General features: G+C 42.8%; 1 protein-coding gene across 4 annotated transcripts in view; it reads left to right on the top strand.

Annotated features, from left to right (window-relative positions):
* PXK (PX domain containing serine/threonine kinase like) overlaps positions 1 to 21,356 on the top strand; it is a 93,876-nt gene that overhangs the window by 24,588 nt on the left and 47,932 nt on the right. For all 4 annotated transcript variants that reach the window (XM_074198872.1, XM_074198870.1, XM_074198871.1 and 1 more), the window contains exons 2-3: positions 7,273 to 7,323; positions 11,009 to 11,056. In XM_074198872.1, the coding sequence (XP_074054973.1) occupies positions 7,273 to 7,323; positions 11,009 to 11,056 (99 nt within the window). The remainder of the gene's footprint in view (positions 1 to 7,272; positions 7,324 to 11,008; positions 11,057 to 21,356) is intronic.

Here is a 21,356-nt window from a genome sequence, read left to right as displayed (position 1 = left end):
AGAGATAAGCTAAGTAAAAGTTTTCTTCTTGGTCCTGTCAGAGATCTTGGGTTTAACTAGTTACATTGCTGAGAAAAATCACCTTGCCTTCTGTAGAATTTCTTGGCTTTGTAGAGTCCTTATGCAGAAGAGGGAACCTCAGATTTAAGAGAGACCTGAGGGGCTCATTATGACCCAAACACATACTTGAAGAAGAATCCCTCTAGGATGGATCAACAAATGATTGTCCTGACCTTGCTAAAAGGGAATCTACCAGCTGGCAAGAAAGCACAGCCCATGCTGGGCTAGCTCTATTGGTATAGGAAGAATTCCCGGGCTCTACCACTTCCATCTTTGCTTGAACCTTTCAGGGCCAAACAGAATACGGCTAATCTTTTGTCCACATGACATTCTCTTCCATATTTGGCAACAACCGCCATGTTTCCTTTTGATCTCTCTTCTTTGACCCACCCCAATTTTCCCCCAAATGCTTTGACTGGTTTTTATTTGTTATGATCCTAAGGCCCCTTACCATTATGGTGGTCCTCCTGGACATAGTTTGTCTTTCTTAGTTAAGGTGTGGCCCCTCTAGAACAGAACATAGTCCTCCAGCTGTGATCTGACCAGGGCAGGGTACAGAGACACTATTTTTTACCTTGAGCTCCAAACTATTCTTCTCAATGAAGCCTAGGAATGTGCGTGTGCACACGCGCGCGTGTGTGTGTGTGTGTGTGTGTGTGTCCATGAGCATGATCTTCTACACTGTCCTTTATCTTTTGCATTGTAAGACAGAAGGTGGTAGACATAGCAAGAGGGAGGATGCAGTGAGGATGCGAGGGAGCGCTGACTATTGTTAATCGATGACTTAGAGCAGCTCATTTCTTAAACTCAGGTATTGACTTTACTTCTATCCTTACTAAATTTACAGTTACTAGTCTTGGCCCAATGTTATTGAATATCAAGATCTTCTAGAATCCCAACTTAGTCATTCAGTCCTCCTGACTTATCATCTGTGGATTTTGAATAGAAAATCCTCTCTGCCCTCCTTGGAGTTCTGATTCAAATGTGGAAGAGCCGGGAGCAAAGGGAGGACCAATTCCAAAGGTTCTCCTCTCAGCAATCTCCTTTTAAATCATCTCCAGCAACCAGCGAACATTTATTAAAAGCTTACAGAGTGCCGGATAGGCAGGAGATACAAAGAAAGGCAAAACCAGTCCCTGCCCTCATGGAGCTTACATTTGAACTTCTAAATAAATAGATTCATCCAAGTTAGAGAGTAGGGTGGAAGCATCTAATCACAGAGGAGAAGGGACCAGCAGCCCAGGGACCAGGAATGTTCTCCTACCTTTCTTGGAGGTGACTTATCTATGATCATTTGCTGGCTCTTTGGGTCTTTAGTCACACAACCAGTTCTATATCTCCCCAACTGGACCCTTGTCTAATCTTACATCTTCTCACATTGTGCACAAAGACAGTATGAGAGGTTTGGTGAAATATTTAGCTGAAGTCTAGCTGAATGCTGTTTATAACATGCCTCTGATGCCTATGAGAGGAGGAGACCAAGCTGAGTCATCATGACCCAAACTCAGAAAGAGATACCCTCTTTGTCATCATCACTTCCTTTGCTAGGTGTTCTTAAAACGTAATTTGGAGACTAGATTTTTAGAATTTTGCTAAAAATTGAAATCAAGCTTCCTGGTTTCCAGTTTGCAGAATCCATTCTTTCCTTACTTCCTCTATCGCTTTAAAGTTTAGACCCAGGCAGTTCATATAGTGAATAGATAGCCTGTTTGACTGAGGTTCCTCTCTGATCTCAGACACTTAGTAGCTGTGTGACCTTGGGCAAGTCACTTAACCTCTGTCTATATCAGTTTGGTCATTTGTAAGATGGGGCCGATAATGGTGCTTGCCTCTCAGGATTGCTGAGAGGATCAATGCTACAATGTGAGCTGTCATTTTATCAGTGGGGAACTCCAGATATGGAAACCTCTTCCATCCAGGTCCATCTACATGGGCCCAGTTATTTCCTGTCCAGAGAGTTACATGCCAGTAACTCAAGGCCTCCTCCCCTGAGGCCAGAATCTATTCCCTGAACTGGGGATTTTTTTCCCCTTTCTTAAACTCTTCTTTTCCTAGTTAGCTTTTATGTGGTGTACTATGGTCTGTGGAGCACTATATGCATACTGTCTCATTAGATCCTCACAAGAAATGTTCACAACTGAGGCAGGCATCAAGATGAAGGGTCGCATAGCTGGTAAGTGCCCAAGGCTCTCTCTCCCCTCTGTCCCTGGTTGCCTCTAGACCTTTGGAAGCCCCTAGTTCATGCTTGCTGATTGATTGATTGTCTCCTTGAGGACCTCTCTAGACATCTCTTGGGATTTCTGTTCAATTCCATTGCTTCAAGGCCATCCAGATGCCTAGACCAGCTGTTTTCCCCCTTTCTGTAAGCTCTGGCCCACTCTGGCTAGTCTGGTGAGGCCCAGGAACCATTTTTCTGAATAATATATTTAAATGTAGAAAATACTAAGGATTGGAAACAAAACCAATTATTAAGATAGCTTTAAACTAAGGATTAAACCCCCCACCACCACCACAACTTAACAACCAAGATCAGAGACACCACTACAGGATGTCAAGAATGCTGGCACTTGGCTCATGTCTTTTGTTATTTTTGTGGAGATTTTATTTTTCATTTGATGCCTTTTCAAATGCTTCTCTTCACTGGATGTTCCTACTCTTATTTCTTTGAAACCTCTCTGGCCAGCATCTTGGCTTCCTCTTGAACTTTTTGGAGTCTGTGGCCCCTTTCCCCACCACACAGCTTTGTGTCCTTTTCTTGACTCAGTTCACCAAGGCCTGAACGTGCTTAGTACAGGCAGCCAAGGCTCCATCTCCTTCTTTGTCTTGGGTCCCAGCAGCATGTGAATCCTTTTTCTTTAATTTCTCCCTGTCCAGAGTGACCATTCTTCTTGTTAGGCGGCAGGCATCTTGACATTGACCCTCCCAATGTTATTTCTTACAGAATCATGTCTGAGGTGTAGATTTGTCTTCTTTTACCTGCCTTTGCTTTCATTTCTTGAGTCTTGGTTTTTTTTTGTTTTTGTTTTTGGCAAGGCAGTGGGGTTAAGTGACTTACCCAAGGTCACACAGCTAGATAAATATTATGTGTCTGAGGTCGGATTTGAAATTAGGTCATCCTGGCTCCACAGCCGGTGCTCTATCCACTGTGCCACCTAGCTGCCCCCCCTCTCTTGAGACTTTTTAAAAACTAAGTTTATATTGCTGCCCATTGGCTATAAGTCATCAGTTACCTATATAGTCAAGGCTCTCATCCTCACTGCATCCTATCCTCTGGCTGTGTCCACCTCATCATCTCCCAGTCCAAACAACTGTCCCCTCTGGTTCCACATTTGTCCTTATTCTCATCATCCCTCAGCCTCCTGCCTTCACTAATCCTCTTTGTTTTTACCTTGAAATATTTGTCCATTTCTCTTTTCAAAGAATATTTCATCTTCCTTGATGCCCTAGAGAATAGAGCCATGCTCTCTCTCTCTGGCCCTCTTACCTCCTTCTCTAAGATGTATAGGAGTTAAACCTGGTTATGATGGAAAGACAAGCATCAAACCCCACTCCTTGAGCGTATTGAGATCCTCTCTTCTGGGGAACTCTTCATCAGTTGTCTCTTGGCAACACTTGGCCACAGCTATTGGACTCCACCTGGGGGCTCTTGAGGGAAGTCTGGTTTATTTGTAGGTTGGGAAGCGTGAGCTTGTTCAACTGTCTCTGATTGGCAATTAACAGCTTCCTGCTGAAGTCCCAATTCAACCCACCCAGCAGATGGTTTGGGGAGTTCTCTGACTGATTACATTTGCCAGTCATTCTTTCCCCTGCACACTTTGGGGATGTCTCAGCCTGTCCTGTCATTGCCATTTTGGTCACAGATGTGTTTAGAAATGAACTGGGGGCTCACTTCATTAAGGGTCCCTGCTTTGGGATCTCTTTGATATTGGTTATTCATGGACAATCATGGTAAACATTTTTCCACATTAGTTGTGTTGGGTAAAAAGAATCAGAACAAAGGGGAAAATAGCAGGAAAGAAAAAAAAATTTTTAAGTGAAAATTGTCTGCTTTGATCTGCATTCAGACTCCATAGTTCTCTCTCTGGAGGTAGATAGTATTTCCCATCATGAGTCCTTTGGAATTGTCTTTGATCACTAATTAGCTGAGAAGAGCTAATTCTTTCATAGTTGCTCATCTCTTGGGATCTCCTTAGAAGATATTGTTCACATATTGTTCACTCATTTCAGACTTTTGACTTTTGTGACCCCATTTGGGGTGTCCTTGGCAAAGACATTGGTTTGCCATTTTCTTTTCCAGCTGATTTTACAGATGAGGAAACTGAGGCAAACTAGGTTAAGTGATTTGTCCAGGGTCCTATGTCTACCATGAATCTGGAACCAGATGAGTCTTCCTGACTGCCAACCTAGCACTCTAATATCTGCAGTGCCAGTTTGCTGCCCCCCAAAAGCACCTAATGAAATTTTAAAGTATTTCACATCCTCTTCTTTCTTCCAAACGAAAGTCCTAGATTAGCTCTCAGTATAGCCTTATGATTATGTTGTTATTATATAATTATACTGTCCTTCTAGAAGTTACAAAAGAATTCTTGTTAAGGAGCCCAGACTTAGTGAGCATCCTCTCATCATTTCTTCTAGCACAGTAGTCTTCCACCATAATTATACACCCCAAGTTCTGAGATGTTTTCAGGGACCCTCTAGGGGATCAGTGAATGGTAATACTTTGATTTGAATGCAGAATGCAATTTTTCACCCAGCTGAGTTGCAGTCCACAGAACCTTTGGTATAATAGAGTAATAGCAGGATAGCAACTCATCTCAGGAAACCACGGGGAAAGATGGGAAGGCAGTACCATAGCAATCAACCCATCCCACAAGATGGATATTTGCTGGTATTTTGTTTCCATTTTATAGATTTGAAGACCTTTGAAGCTGAGAAGCAACTTGCTCTTGCCTTGTAGGTAGGAAAGAGCTGAGTCAGAATTTGAACCCAGGCCTTTGTGACTTCAAATTTTGTGCTCTGTCCTCAGCATCGAGCTGAATGCTGATCTTAAGCAGCGAGGTTAGGGAGGTAGCTTCATGTGGGTTCACCTCCCCTCCCTGGACCTTGAGTTTCTTCATCTGTAAAACTCTTCCCAGTCTAAACCATATTCTTTGTGGTTCCAATGTATAGGTCATAGGTCAAAAAATCAGCTATTTGAGTAGAGGATTGTCTCATTCTTGGTCCTTCTATCCCCTGTACCTCATAGAGTTCCCAGCCCACTGTGGGCTAATAAACCGATTAATGATTAGGCTAATGACTCATAATTGCTTATTATTGATTAATGCTGGATGGTGTCACTGATGGTGTTAATATTAGGCTAATAATAGATACTTACTGATTGGTTACAAATGACCACTTATGGTCAGAACCTGCAATATCACTGGAGACCAGATGCAGACTGGCTGCCATGTGACCTAGGCTGCTCCGAGGCGTAGCCTGGAACTCAAGAGGGCTGAAGTGACTTGCCCAGGGTCACCTGGGAGTCCCGCCAGGCCCAAGATTGGCACAATGTGTCCTAGGCATGATGGCCCCACTTCTCTGGCACTTGGCCTTGGGTTACTGTGTAGCCTGGATAAAGTCCTCTCTGTTCCAGCTGCCCAACCTACATGAGACACTCCCTGAGCCAGCCACTCCCTGGGTGATCCTTGTTGTGGTGAGGACCCAGCTCCCGGGAGGCCTGGCCCTGCCACTCTGTAACAATAATGAGGTTCTTTTTGTAACTCTCCAGGAGTCTGGAATACCTTAAGTGCTTTGAGTAGGAACATGGTTTCCTGTGTCAGAGATCAAGAAAATAGTCGTCCAAACAGGGCAGAGCGGGCCCTGGTGTCTGGAAGATCTAGAAGATCTGCTTCTAGGGCTGCCCTCTGACCCTCCTGGTAAAAGAGTGCCCCAGACATTCTCTAGTTTTACCAACTTAAACATAGGCCTTGGGTTGAGAGATGTACAATCCTGTCAGAATCAGCCCCAGAAAGGGCCGTTCCCCTGCAGAGGACTAATTCCCATGGAATTTCCATGTAAAGGATTTTGGTTTCTAAGCTGAGTGTCTTCAGGTTCCCCCTCCTTGATTCCCTCATTCCTTTCTAAAAAGGTTGGATCTATCCCATGGGTTTGTTTGGGACAACTAAGTGGCACTGACCCTGGAGTGAGGAAGGCCCTAGACACTTCCTATTCATTTGAGCCTGGGCAAGTCACTTTTCCAAACTCTGCCTCAGTTTCCTCATCTATAAAATAATCTGGAGGAGGAAATATCAAACACTCTAATATCTTTGCCAAGAAAATCCCAAATGGGGCCACAGAGATTTGGACATGATTGACATGACTGAGCAATAAAAACAAGTTTATGTGCTTATTTACCTTTTATAACCTATTTACCTTTACTTTCCTACGTTATAAGTTCCTTGAGGGGAAGGTCTATGAATGCCTACTGTCATGCAACCCTAGATGGAGAGATGAAAGGAACCATGGAGGTCATTGAGTCCAACTACCCATTTTACAAATAAAGGAACCTAGACTTCTTTGAAACCCTCTTTGCCTCTCTCCCTCCCTTTCTCCCATCCCTTTTTTCTCCCTCCCTCCATTACTTTCTCCTTCCTTCCGTCTGGCAACTCAGCTCTCCCAAAACTGAACTTTGCTGTTCTATATTGGTGAAAAGGGGCTTCCACACTGTAGTTTTCCCCAAAGAGGAAATCACAAGACTAGACTGCCCTTTCCTTTCCGAGAAATAAAATCAAGTAAAAATGACACTAACATCTGAGTAATACCAATAGAAGATGTTTTTAAGATGGAAATTTTAGTATTCTTCAAATGTCTTGAATATATGCTATTCTAGGACATTACTCCTAGTTTCTTAGACCTGTATTCAGTTTGGTTCCAGAGGATTTATCTAACACCTGTGTTCCATAAGACAATTCTGGACTGAGCGCTGGAAATATAAAGATTTGATGTCTGACTCAATGGCAGGAATGGTGAGGTAGGGAATAAGGGAAAGGGAAGTTTCAAGAAAGATTCTTAGGTCATGAAGTTGGGTGATAATGGCTTTTGGCTGAAAAATGGAAGTTTGGAGGGAGGGTTTTAGAGAAAAAAGAAAATGAGTTCAAGTATTATTATTTATTAATACAGATACTTGAGTGTGCTCTTTTAAAAGTTAACATTTTTTTCCTGTTTATTTTTCAGGAGTATATCATTCGTGTGCAAAGAGGAATTTCCATAGAAAATAGCTGGCAGGTAATTTTTTCATAACTGATAAAATATTTCAACTTGGGGAGAGTCTCACTCCCATCTGTGGTTTGGGGACCATGATAAAATTCAAAACACTCAACTCTTGAGAATTATCAATACCCCCCAGTGGGGAGGGAGTGTCTATAGCTTCTTTCTAGGTGTATTCCTTGGTTGGGGTTTTTTAATGGAGGGGAGAAGATGGGGCAGGTTGGCAGAATTTGTACCCAATATACAGTTAGTTATCCTTCTTTAGCAGTGCCTAGAACGGAAGGGCAGAGAACAGAAGCTCTTTTTTCTCTTCACTCTTAGGGTACTTCCTTTTTTACTCATTCAGATCAGCCTGTTGGACTTGATTTTCAAAAGGAGAAAAGATAATAACCATTCACACAGAGAGAGAGACTCTCATGAAATGTGTTCTCAGGAGCCTCTTAACTGAGCAAGGCCTAAGGAGCAGCTACCATGTCTTTCCAAAGCCTGTGGTGTTTTCTAGGATTTTTACCATTCTTCCTCTGAGATTGTAAATTGGGAATGTTGCTATCTGTTATGAGAGAGACAGACAGACAGACAGACACAGAAAGATATATATATATATATATATATATATATATATATATACATACATATATGGTTGTTGGAAGACTGGGATTTCCTTCTGCTGCCTTTGATGCTTTGTTAGCTTGGACCAGGCCCCAGTTTCCCCAGGTGTGTTTCCCTAATTATACCCAGAGACAGGGAGTCAGGTCAACCTGTCCCAGGAAGGACACCTTGCTAAGTACTGTGTAGGAGACAAGCGACCGACTGGGGCAATCTCATGGTCAGAGATTCAGATATCTGTGCAAGGGGGAGGGGTGGGGAGCTGGAGAAACCACTTATTATAAAAAGAAAAGAGAAGCTGACAACTGTGGGTTTTACTAAAAGCTGTTTTGTTTTTAATCCTAGGGGACATTTCCCTTAGAGTCATTTCCCTTTCATTCCCTAGAGGCTGTTTCTTTGCTTTTTTAACCTGGTGTCACTCCCCTCCCTGTGACACCCAACCTCCTCTCCTGAGTCTGTTCTCTCAACCTATTAGAATATAACTTCCTTTAGGACAGGATGGTCTCCATGTGGTGTTTGGGTCTTTCAGATTAAAAAATGCTTTTCCTTCACTCATTTACCCATTTAGAAACAAAACCAAATTTTTCTTTGATCATGTTGTCCCTTGAACTACCCCCAATTCCCATCTTTCTTTTTTGTCCCATCTCTCAGTGCTTGTCTACCCACTTCCTTACCCAGACCCCCTCTGGCTTCCATTTTCTCCACATTACTGAATTTTCCCTTTGGAAGATGACAAGTGATCTTGGTCCAGCTCTGGAATTGTCTCTGGTGCATTTGATGCTGCTGACATCCTCTCCTTCTTGGGCATTTGGGACTCTGCCCTATTCTGTCAGGGAAGGCAGTTGGGTGATACAGGGAATAGAATACTGGATTTGGAGTCAGGAAGACAAGGATCAGAATTCTGCCCTGGTTACCACGATCTGGCTCTGTGACCTTGACCAAGTCCCTTAACCACTCTGGGCCAAAGTGAAGGGGTTGGTCTCAATGGCCTCTGGGAATCTATTAACTCTTCTCCTCTCTGACTTTGTTTCCCTGTCCCTGGATGGGTTTTCCTCCCCCCTGCCCCTTCTAGGCTACATTTTCCCAGTTTCAGGCCTCAGCCTGTTTTTCTCTCCTTCAAAGAATTCTATCACTTTCACAACTTTAATCATCACCTCTGTGCTTTTAGGTGACTCCCAGATCTGTTTTGCTAGGTGTCTTGTCACCCAAACTCCAGTCCTCCAGAGCCCACTGGCTGCTAATCCCTTCTTTCATTTTTATTGAGATATTTCGATTCAGCATCAAAGGCACCAAGCCCTGTGGGCCCAGGTAGTTCCCCAGGACTCTGAGGTGCAAGCAGCACCTACTTTACTTTGGGAGAGACCCTTTTCTTCTTAGAAGTTCCCATCTCAACAAGATCCAGTCTAAAAAAAAAAAAGACAGAAACCACAACACACTCACAAAGAAGCCCACTACAAGATTGTGGGTTCAGATGCTGTTTCATTCAGAGTTTCTGAAGAAGTTACAGACAATCTCGAAGAGTGAGCAGGGGGACGCCACTGATGTGATACCTGGGGCCTGGCTGTTTCTTCAAAGGATGACTGGGACCTCGAATCCAGTCACTGGATGCCAGTCCTGTTCATCTCCTTCAGCTACATGTTGTTGCCATCTGAAGTTAGCATCTCAGTGATGATAATGATAATAACCAAAGGTCTGTTCTAATAACTTTAAGAACTGCAAACTACTTTACAAATATTGTCTCCTTTCTTTTTCACAACAGTACAGGGAGGTAGGGGTTAGTATTAGAAGAGGCGAATGGGTGAAATGACTTGCCCAGGGTCACACAGCTAAGAAGGCTGGATTTGAACTTGAATCTAGAGCTCTGCCTACTGTACCACTAAGCTGTCTAATGCAGGGTTGTATTTTTGGTGCATTTTGTCCTAGAGCTCCTTTGTTCTCTTGGTATCACTTCCTAGGAGTCTTTGATTTCTTCCCATTTTGTTTCCTTTGTGAGCAACATTTCTCTGTCATTTTCCCAGTCACAAAACCTGCTACCTTGGATGAGGATAATAATTTCTTTATGTTCAAGATATTTAGGTTTACAGAGGGCAAGAGCTCCTCTTTGTCTCTGTTATATAAATGAAGAAACCAAGGCTTAGGTGAAGGGACCTACCCAGGGTCATATAGTGATTCAAAGGCTGAGTTGAGCTTCACATCCTGGGCCCTGACTCAGCATTTCCCACAGTACTTGGCTACTTCCATCCCATTCTCACTGGATCCTCTTGATTTGATCAGTCACCACAGTCTCTTGCCTTTCTTATTACATCTTCTAACTCATCCCCTTCTCTGGAGCATCCTTTAGCTTGCCTCTTCCCACTTGAACCTTGAATGGCTTCCCTTTCCTACCAGAAACAATGTAGGTGTGAGGCCCCACACTCTCCCAGATATTCCAAGCACATTCCTGTGCCTTTCAGCAGGTGTCCTAACACACCTATATGTGTAGGACTGCAGGCCAGGAGGCCACGGTGACCCATCCAGGTCCTCCAGGGGCTCGGACACTACCACTGGGCTCTGCTTCTTGCTCAGTTTGTGATTTCTCCACCATCTTCCCCTCTAGTTCATATCTCGGCTGTCTTTCAAGCCCAGTTGCAGAGCCTCTTCTCCCAGCAACCTCCCCAGGCTGTTCTAATCTCCCAGCGCTAACTACTTCTTCAAGTCATTGTCTGCCCCCTGCATTGGGCCTTTGTTCTCTCAGTGCCTTGATTCAGTCATGTGGAATAGATGAACCCCATATTCTTGTCTACATTGCTCTTCCCTCACAGCATCATCTCCCAAGATCTGGGACCTTTCCTCGTATGACCTTCAAGGTGTCTTTCGACCCTGCCATCCTCTGAGTGACCTTGGGTAATTGTGTCCAAGCCCTCAGTTTCCTCATCTTTAAAATGGAGGTGTTGGGCTAGGTAATCTCTAAATGTGTAATTCTAAAAGTTTTCCCAGAGTGCTCAGCATAGTCATTGCTCAACAAACATTTGTCAAATGATTCATTTTGTCTGCGTGGGCCATAAGAAAAATGGTTGATATGTGCTCAGTCAAAATATCATGGTCTTATTCCTTGCAGATTGTGAGAAGATATAGCGACTTTGACTTACTCAACAACAGTTTGCAGGTAAGTGTTGGGAAAAACCTTGTGATTGGGGGGGGGGGTGAATGTTGGGGGAAAAAAATTTGTTTACAGGGAGGTAAGTGTTGGGAAAAACCAATGTGCTTGGGGGACTTGAACAGCTATAATGCAAACCAAGAAAATAGTCCCTCACTGGTTCAGGCAGCAAGGACTAACTGTGGCCAAGGCTATCCAGCCCCCAGAATTCAACTTTCATACATTAATGACCAGTTATTTCTGTCAGACATCTGAATTCATACTCTTACTACCCAAGCCAAAAGCCATTGACCAAACATGTTTATATTTGACTGTTTGGCCTCTTAGATGGCAGCCTCCCTTGTGGAAGCTCTTTCTCCTTTCTTGAAATTAAATGCTGGAAACTGTCCTGAGCTTCAGGCTTTTGTTCATCTAGCTAAGGATGAGAATTAATCCATCGACAAACATTTCTCTGACAACTGCACTTTGAGAGGCACTGTGCGTGGTAATAGGGATACAAAGGAAGAAAATGAACTAATCTTTACTGATGGCTAATGGTCTCCTGTTAAGCCTCGGTCTGGCCGAAAGGGCCCCTTGGCCATCTTAGCTTTAGTTTTTCAGTTGATAGATTGACCTAGAACGAATGTTCGGGATTTCAGAAAATTCTCCGGCTTGCATTAGGAAGTTGGTTTGGTGTATCTCGTGAAATCCTTTGACGTTTCATGAGAATAGGAGCTGATGGACTTTTATTCATTTGGGAGGGGAAATGAGGGGCAGCACAATTTACCCAGGGTGGGCTGGGTTGAGGGGGAGCCATTGCTACAAATATAGGGGTAGCTTCAGGAATAGAAAGTATCACATTTGCCTGGAAAAGTCAGGACATTAAAAAGTCAATCATTTATTAAGTGGTCTTCCACAGCGTCCAGGACCATCTCCGGTCATCCTGATTCCTATCGGACCACTGGACCCAGATGGCTCTGAAGGGAAAAGTGAGGTGGTGACTTAGCACAGCCCCCTTCACTCAGATTCAATTCATGTGCTTGTCATGGCGTCACCTCCTTATCTCAGCGGTCTTTGAGAATGAAGGACAAACAGCAACAACAACGTCATTTTACTTTCTAGACCTTATGTGTTGGATACACCGAAGCAGATATTTGAACAGCCCTTACAGAGGAGGTAGCCACAGAGCAGGGAGGCTGAGATGCAGTCTGAGATGGATTTTACTGACCCAGTCTCCAAGACCACTACATTGAGATTGTTCTGTTCCATTTTAATACAAGACTAGGTTCTGACGTTCTCAGTCCAGTATCAGTGAGCTGGGGCATCCATCTGCCGCTTCTCTTTGAGCTCTCCTTGCCTCCTCTCCACCCCACCCCCCAGCCCCAGCCCTGGGTCCTTGGGACAATCCTAGCAGTTTTTGGTCATTTCAGATCTCTTGTGTTTCCCTCTTTGGGGACAAGTGAAACTAATGCCAACTAGCATTTTTGAGAAGGTGGGGTTTGGGAGCCAGAAAACAAAACTTTAGTCTAGAAAACAGGAGACGAGCTACAAACAAACACTCTTTCTTCTGTCCTTCCTTTGGAAGTCAGAGGGTGGGCCCCTGCAAACACCGGATCCAAGGGGATAAACTGTCTTATTCCAGAGTCATCTTTCCTTAAGTAAATGTGGTCTCAGAAAAGCACATGCTTATTCCAAGTACAAATGGGCATGTGTATTTACATTGGCCTCTCTGGGCCAGACCCAGTGAGCTATTTCAGCAGGAGACTTGTTAGAATCCAAATAAACAAACAGAAGAAATGATAACTTTGCAGGAACACACATTTAAAGTCAGTCTTCAAAATACCGGCACGTATTGAGAAGGCAGCCTTCTTTTCTAATCCTTTCTGATGCCCCATTGCCTAGTTCCAGGCAGATCTAAAGAAAGAGAACCAAAACCTGCCCTGTTGAAACTGGACCAAGCCCAAGCAGGACCTCCCTGGACCAGCCACAACAGAGGCAAAGTCAACCATGTAGATCGGGTCTTTCCTAAGGCCTCTGTTTCATGAGGACTTATTTTATTAAGGAATTTTTCTTAGGTCAGAGAATGTATTTAAGACTAAGACACTTGGCTCCTGGCATGACCTTGGGCTCTCTCTGGGCCTCTGTTTCGTCCACTGAAGGAGTTAAACCCAATGAGCTCTCAGTGTGGGAGACCTTGTGAATTAAGCCGTGAGGAGGGGGATGCCTTTTGTCCTGCAGAGGCCATTTTTTCCCAAACCTCCAAATCATTCCTTTGCTTTGGATATATGAAAGGTGGGAATGGGTGGCTTTGGAAGTGCCCATTGAGGAGGCTGGTGTATAAAGCAGAAATGCTCAGGAATGTTTGTAATTAGGAACTTGGATCAAAGTCTCCCCATGAAATGCAGTGTTGAGCAGGAACCTGGAAAATGCCTCATCTGGCTGAAGAATCCTGTGACATCAGGAGCCCATCAGGTCTGTTGGCTTCAGTTCATTCATCTATAGAATGGGCAGTTGGAATCAACTTGTCTCTAAGAGAAAGAAAGGTGACAGGAGAAAGGCTACTGACCTTGTCTAGCAACTATCCTTGTGACCTTAGGCAAGTCATGGAAACCACTCTGGCTCAGTTTCCTTCTTGTAAAATGAGGGGTTGGTTGGATGACCCTCTAAAATCCCTTCTGGCTCTAGGTCTAAGATTCGGGGTTCCCTTCCATTTCTTAAAGTGTCACTGCTTTTTGTCAGGGCAGGTTTAAAAGTTAAGCTGCTCTTTTGGAGAAAACTTGGAAGTGAAGGCCAGGGTTTTGGGATTAAGGAAAGAATTTGATTGAAGGCAATTTGCAAATCATTTTCCAAAAAATCCCTGTTTTGCTGAAGCAAAAGTTAAGGTTAAAGGCAAGAATCACATACCCAGCCTAGTGAAGGGTGGTTCCCCCAACTCCTAGACAAAGAGGCTTAGTTTTTTGAGGAGGATGCAAATAGAACTTGGGGTTTCCTGGGACACGTCCTGTGAAGTTTCCTTTCCTCTCTGTATTGTCCAATGGCAAGGGGATTCCTAGAGGATTTCAGGTCTGGCTCTTCACCTTCGAAAGGACAGAAAAGGGGGAGCAGCTCAGGATAATAAAGAGAGTCCCAGAGGAAAAGCTAAGAGAGGCCTTGCATTCTCATTCTTTTCCAACAACGCCTGTGAAGCTGACTCAGGTGGTGGAGGAAACTAGGCTAGGGGAACTTGCCTGCCATCTATTAGTCTGCTAGCAACTATTGTTTTTTTCCTATTTAGAAACTAGCTTTCTAAGCCTTCTGTTCTATAGTAGGTATTGAACAAACTTTTAGAAGTTGGGAGAATAGTCAGAAAAGAATAGAGGCCTCTCTGGAATTCTGATTTAAAAAAAAGAAATGCTCTGTTTAGAAAGAAGCCAAAATAGAAATTTTTACTTAAGTGTTGCTTCTTGAGAGGCAGTGTGATGTGTTAGATTGGAGATAGGAAGACTCGAGTTCAAATCCTGATTCAGGTACTTACTGACTAGGTGACCCTTTACCTGTCTGTCCTCAGTTTCTGCATTTGTAAAATGAGGATGTGAGATTAGATCAGCTCTGGATCTATGATCTCACATACTAGTTCCTGATGTGCATCTGGTAAAAACAAGCCCCCCCCCTCCTTTTTTTCTTTTTCCTTCCTTTTTATTTCTTAGCAATACTTATTTTTAAAGTCCAAAGCTGAGAAGAGATAGAATTCAATATGGCAGTGGGGAGGAGTCATGACATCCCCTGAGAATAAACCCTGCAGTTCTCATAAATAGTCTGACAAGAGCTGACATGGTATCTACAAAGATCAGCGAGTTTTTCTTGAGTGAAACAAACCTTAAAAGATTAGCTTGGCTGTAAACTCAAAACCCTCCAAGCCAGAATGAGGGAGACACTCCAAAAAGCACATTCACCCCCCACCCCCTACCCTGCCAGTAGGAACATGAGAAAATGAGAAAAGCGTGAGAGGATAGAATGGTCAAACTCCACCCCCTGAACTGGAGTTTGTTTGGTTGTGCCCATGGGTTCTTCAGTTGATGGCCCAGCCACATACCTTACTCATGGCTCCTAGCATCACCAGGTAATAGAAATTGGCTCCTTTCTGGAAGGGGCCATCCCTCCCTTCCTGGGAGGTTACCTTTCTTCTCTGTATTGTCCTATGTGTAAGGGGATTCCTGAAGGCTCAAACTCGAATGATTCAGCTGCAGCCTTTAAGAGTTTTTTCTTTTTTATTATCAACTTAAATATCAAGAAACATGGACACTTCAATATATCGATTAAAAGTCAAAAAGAAAATTGCATGTGAAAATGTGAACTTCAGCCACTTATGTGGATATTAAATGTATGGTATTTATTATTAAAGTTTATTTAATTTAAATTATTATATAATGTATGGCAAATTTAAAAATATATTGAGTATATATTATTTAAATTCATGTTATATATTCAATTTAAATCTATATTAACTAAATTTACATGATTCATCATATTAAATTTTATTGCATTTGAATTTTTATAAAAGGTATAGACTCAATTTAAATTTATATTATATTAAATTTTATTACATTTAAATTCATATAAAGGCTGTTTATTCAATTAAATTTTATATTATTTATTATATTAAATTTTATTATTTAAAATTCTATAAAGAGTGTATATTAAATTTAACACAGTAATAATACCTTGCTCTGTTTCTCTGGGTGTTTTCTGAGCTTCATTTTTCTGTTTTATTGCCTGTCTTTCCTTCCTTATTTGTGTCACTCTGACCAACCACAAACCCCTCCTCACACAGTCCTCCCTTCCCCTTCCTCTGCATCTTCAAACCCATTTCCCCTTTGACTTTCCGCTCTGTGGCCCATTCACAAAAATCATCAGAAGTGATTGGTTAGCCTCTGCCCTGGCTGAGTTAGTTCTTCTCTGTTCAGATACATACAGACTTTTGTTATTTGCCAGTCAGTAAGCACCTACCATGTGCCAGTCAGTGTTCCACATGCTGGGGTAACACAAAAGGCCAAAGACCCTCCATGTTCCCCAGGAGCTCCCATCACGGGGAGGGGTCCCCAGCACAACAGCTGTGTATGACCAAGTCCCATAGGGAGAAGATGGAGATAATCTGAAGAGGAAGCTTGAGTCTTTATCAGGAATGGGGAAGGTGATTCCAGACTTGAAGTCAGGAAAGCCAGGAGATAACATGGCTATGAATTCCAGAGATAGGCGAGCCAGAGAAAATGCCCTGCATCAGGACATGGGGTGTCATGGTCCAGGAACATCAGGAGACCGGAGCACAAGTGCATGGGTGGGAAGGGGGCAAGCTATAGAGGCTTCTAACGCCAAGCAAAAGATTTTCTATTGATCCTGGAAGACAGGAAGTCACTGGAACTTTCTGATCCCTCCATCTCCACTAGCTGGCTGCATCCCACCTGCAGAATGTCAAGGACAAGAGAGTTGATTGGCAACATCCAAGGCTGCAGAGGGGTCAAAAGGGATGATGTAATGTGGCCAGATCCATCCTTTAGAAAGATCTGTTTGACAGCTGAGAGAAGGATGGACTGGGACAAGAGACCCTGAAGGGGCCAGGAATCAAATAACCTGCTAGTGAAATGATCTAGGGGTGAAGAGATAAGGGGGCCTGCCCTAGGGTGGTCCAGGTGTCAGAGGAGAGAAGGGAGCATATGGGAGAAACTGGACATGGATAAGACTGGAAGGAAGTGAGAGAGTGAGTAGCTGAGAATGTCCCCTTGGTGGTGAGCCCAGGTGACTGGGACGATGGTTCTGCCTCAACATGATTAGGGAGTAAGGAAAGAGGGAAGAGTATATGTGAAGGAGGGGGTGATAAGCTCAGTTTTGGATGTGCTGGACTTGGATGCAAAGACTGGAGGTCAGGAGAGGATAGAGCTGGCGAAATGCATCTGGGAAGCATTGGCATAGAGGTGATCTTTGAATCTGTGGGAGAAGAAAAGGCCCCAGGACTGAGCCACCATTCACAGGGGTGACCCAGTCAAAAGTCCCAGCAAAGGCCATTGAAAGATAGAGAGGAGAACCTGGAGGGAGCACTGTCCTAGAAGCCTGGAGAGAATCAAGGGGCAGGGTCAAAAAGGATGAAGATGGAGAACAACCATTGGATTTGACAGTCAGGAATCATTCTGAGGTCCTGTTTGGAGTTTTCTTGTTAGAGACAAGTGGAGGCAAACAGGGTGAAGTGAGTTGCCCAGGGTCACAGTGTCTGAGGCTGGATTTGGATTCATGAAGACGAGTCTTTCCTGGTCCCAAGCCCAGTGCTCTAACCATTGCTCCACCTAGCTGCTTTGGAGAGGTAAGAAGAAAGTGAGAAGAAGCAAAGTGAAGGCATTGTAGACTGCTAGCCACAGAAGGGAGGAGACATCTGAGGTGGAGATGAATAGATCAAGTGAAGGGCTTTTGAGGGGGAAGATGTGGGTGTGTTGGCAGATTTTACGGATTCAGAGGGAGAAGTGGCCAAGAAGTGAGAGTCAGGGTGACAGAGGGGGCAGTCTGCTGGAGAAGACAACATCAGGTGTGCATGAAGAGGGATTTGTCCTGGTAAGAAGGGCCCCCTCTTCATATGAGACACGGCGAGGGAGGAGATTGTAGTAGAAGGCACTGGAGTGGTGGGAGACAATGAGGAGGGTGGGGAGGAAGCTCTCAGCAAGTGATCTCCGTGTGTTCAGACCAACATGAAGCCACTTCCCACTGAGGGCAAGGAAGGGGACCCCAGGCAGTGTGTGTGTGGGGGGGTGCTGAGTGAGCAGAGTGGGTTAGTGTAGTGAAAAAAAGGATTTCCTTGTTCCGAGGAGGCACCAGTTGAGGTTGTGGGACAGATTTATTAGAGCACTCGCATCATTTTCACCAGCTTCATCCAAAAGCACATGTGTGGGAGGGTGGGAGGGTCCGGTGGGTGATCCAAGGCTGAGACTTGGCAGGGCAAGATCAGTGATACAATAAGGGAGAAAGAGCCTTGAGAGGAGGAGGATGTCGAGCTGAAGAACTGGTTTACCAAGGAGTCAAGATCAGGAAGGAAGAAGGTGGCCCCTGCAGGGGCAATGAAGGGCCATGACTTTGGAGGTCACACTGAGGATGAAGAACAGAAATTGGGGGAGCATGGCAGAGGGAGAAGTGGAATGCCAATGGATGACTAAGAATTCAGGGTGCATGTCGGTGGGAGCAGAAGTTTGGCAAGATCAAAGGCATGACCGGTCTTCACTGGCCACCAGCTGTGCAGCTTGGTTTCAAAGCCACAATTGTCCTCATGTTGGCTGTCTTCTCATGCCCCCTTTCTTTTGTAGCTTCCTTTTTGTCAAACCCCATTAGACTGAAAGCTCCCCGAGGGCAGGAACCATCTTCCTTTTTCTTATTTGTGTTCTCAGAGCTTAGCCAGTGCCTGGCACCTTGTTGGCACTTGTACAAAAGTGAGATAGAGAGCCAGAGGGAAGCCCACTTTTGTGGATGACAAAAAGGATCTGAAATGGAAATGGTCTATTTAACAACAAATTGCTCTGTGGAAAGAAAAAAAAAACAAAACATCTGTTGTGTGTCTCCTCTGGCATTTTTTAAATAATTGAATTGTCAAAGCAGAAGGTTGGGAATTGGCAGTTGTGGCTTATTATCGTGGCCAAGATCTGACTGCATCTTTATTGTTTGAAAAACATTTCTGAGTGAGACTGGCTAAGCCTGCTCTGCCTATGGGGAGGTATCGCATCCCTTCTGGAAGCTTAACCAAGTTCTGCTCTTTAGATACCACCCCCTTTTTTCTTTTTTTCTTTTTGCTAGTAACCACCCTCCTAAAAACAAGGGCTGTAGGGAATCAATGACTCTTTGGTAGTGACTTTCCTCATTGAATTGCTTTCCTGACTTGTAGTTGTTTTGTTTGTTTTTTGTTTTAGGTTTTTAGAAGGCAAATGGGGTTAAGTGGCTTGCCCAAGGCCACACAGCTAGGTAATTATTAAGTGTCTGAGACCAGGTTTGAACCCAGGTACTTCTGACTCCAGGACTGGTGCTTTATCCACTGTGCCACCTAGCCACCCCCTTTTTTCCTCTTTTCAAACAACTAAAGCAGCATATTATGAATTTAAGCAGGAATAAAATCAGTTAAACTTATATCTGCAAATAATTAAACTTAACTGTACAAAAACTAGCAATTTTCATTTACTCTCATTTTCTGCATCCTGTTTTCTTTGCCCACTTTTCTCTGTATTTGGCAGGTATGACATATTGATAGCCCAGATAGCTTCTCCAGCTTTTCACATCATCTCTCCTATGTCCCTTCATATTTAAAAAAAAATAGATATTTTTATCATGAACACAAATCACGACTATTTCAAGATGCAAAGTTAGGAAAGAAAATTGTATTAAAAACTATTAACTTCTGTTATACCCACTAAGATTTTTTTGGAGAGTCAGTGAGTGTGTGTGTGTGTGTGTGTGTGTTTGCCCAACCCGCACTTGATCCATCAGAGCTCATATTGGTCTGATCAGCTGCAATTGGACACCTTATTCCATGGTTCCAACAAAGTGATGTTATTTTGGCTCTCTTTGAGAGTGACGGACAAAAACCAACCAACCAATACATACACAAAGCTTAATATGGTAGCTAGTAAATGGCTGCATTTGTGTTCCCTTCTGCACATTAAATTTTCCTCCTGTTCGATAAAGGAAAACTTGAAAAGACTTATATGGATTGATGCAGAGTGAAGTGAGTAGAACCAGGAAAGCCATTAATAAAACAGCAGCAAGACTAAAAACAAATGACTTAGAAAGACCAGGGGGCTTCTGTCTGATGCTAAGAGCATCATTATTCTGGAGCAGGCTCTCCAGAAAGAAATGAAGAACTCAAGAGACACTGGCTGGGCTTGGCATGGCCAATGTAGGGATTTGTTTTACTTGTATATTTTACTTGAATTTTGTTACTGGGATTTTGTTTTTCTTTTTCAATCAGTTAGAAGATGGGGTGGGATAGGGTCAGGTAGGAGAGAGATGAAGTAGATTTTTGTTCATTAAGGAAACAAAATTAAATTTTAAAATGTGTTATTGATGCTCTTTTCCTCATCTCAGTTTATTTATTTATATTATATATTCTTGGGATTTTGTTGTTGTAATTACAAAGAGTCCTTGTCACACATATCTTTGAATTAGATGATTTTTTAAAAAAAATTTAATTTTAAACTTTAATACAAAATGAGAAAAAGAAAAAATAGATTAGTAAGATTATCATTTAAAAATTGCCATAGCACCCAGCAGATCATGACAGGATTCAATATAAAACAATAAATTTTCATTTCAAGAAAGTCTGTTATAACAAATACTATGCATTGTTTTTAAAAAACTGCCCTAATTGTTTTTGCTTCCTTATTTGTTTCCTTTGGTTCTCTGCTGTGCATTTTTGCTTTTTTTTTTCCCTCTCTCCCCCATCCCCACCTAAAGTAGGCTATAATTAAGTGTGGACATATTAGATATAGACACACACAAAAATAGACATATACATATAGACACACATATGTGTATCTTCCTACACACTTAGTTGTATATAGCAGACATTGATAAAAATACACATACATATATACAAATATACCTCCATATATACAAAAATAAGACCATCATATGCTAATTTCCTCTTATCATCTGCTTCTCTGAAGGTAGATAGCATCTTCCTTCTTAGGTCCAAGTCTTTCCTTATTTTTCTAAATCAGCCAGCTCATCATTTCCTACACCACAGTATTCCAGTCCAATCACATCCTCTCTCTGAGAAATTGTCTATGAAAGTTTATTCCCCAATTTTCTTCATGCCTTCTGCTCTGGGCTACATAGGTTTTATTTATACAATAAAATGTTATTTAAAATAATCAAAATCATCTTTTTATACTTCAACAATGCTCTTACCTTATTGTTTTTGTTTTTGTATTTTTTGTTTTTGTAAGGCATTGGGTTAAGTGACTTGCCCAAGGCCACACAGCTAGGTAATTATTAAGTGTCTGAGGGTGAATTTGAACTCAGGTCCTTCTGACTCCAGGGCCAGTGCTCTACCCACTGTGCCACCTAGCAGCCCCTGCTCTCACCTTATAATATAGTGATGTGATACTGTTGAATCTATTTCCTTTGCATCTTTTTTTCCTGATTTCTTTGAAGTTCCTGACCTTTTATTCTTCCAAATGAGCTTTATTATTTTTTTCTAACTTTTTTAGTAATTTAATTGGGATGATGTTGGATAGATTAGTAAGATTATCGTTTAAGAATTATATTGGCTTTAATTACCCTTGAACAACACATATTACTTCATTTATTTAAATCTGAGTTTACTTGT

Source organism: Macrotis lagotis, chromosome 8 (assembly GCF_037893015.1).
Source record: "Macrotis lagotis isolate mMagLag1 chromosome 8, bilby.v1.9.chrom.fasta, whole genome shotgun sequence".
In the NCBI taxonomy this organism is placed as follows: domain Eukaryota; kingdom Metazoa; phylum Chordata; class Mammalia; order Peramelemorphia; family Peramelidae; genus Macrotis; species Macrotis lagotis.
This window is presented reverse-complemented; position numbering and strand designations above follow the sequence as displayed.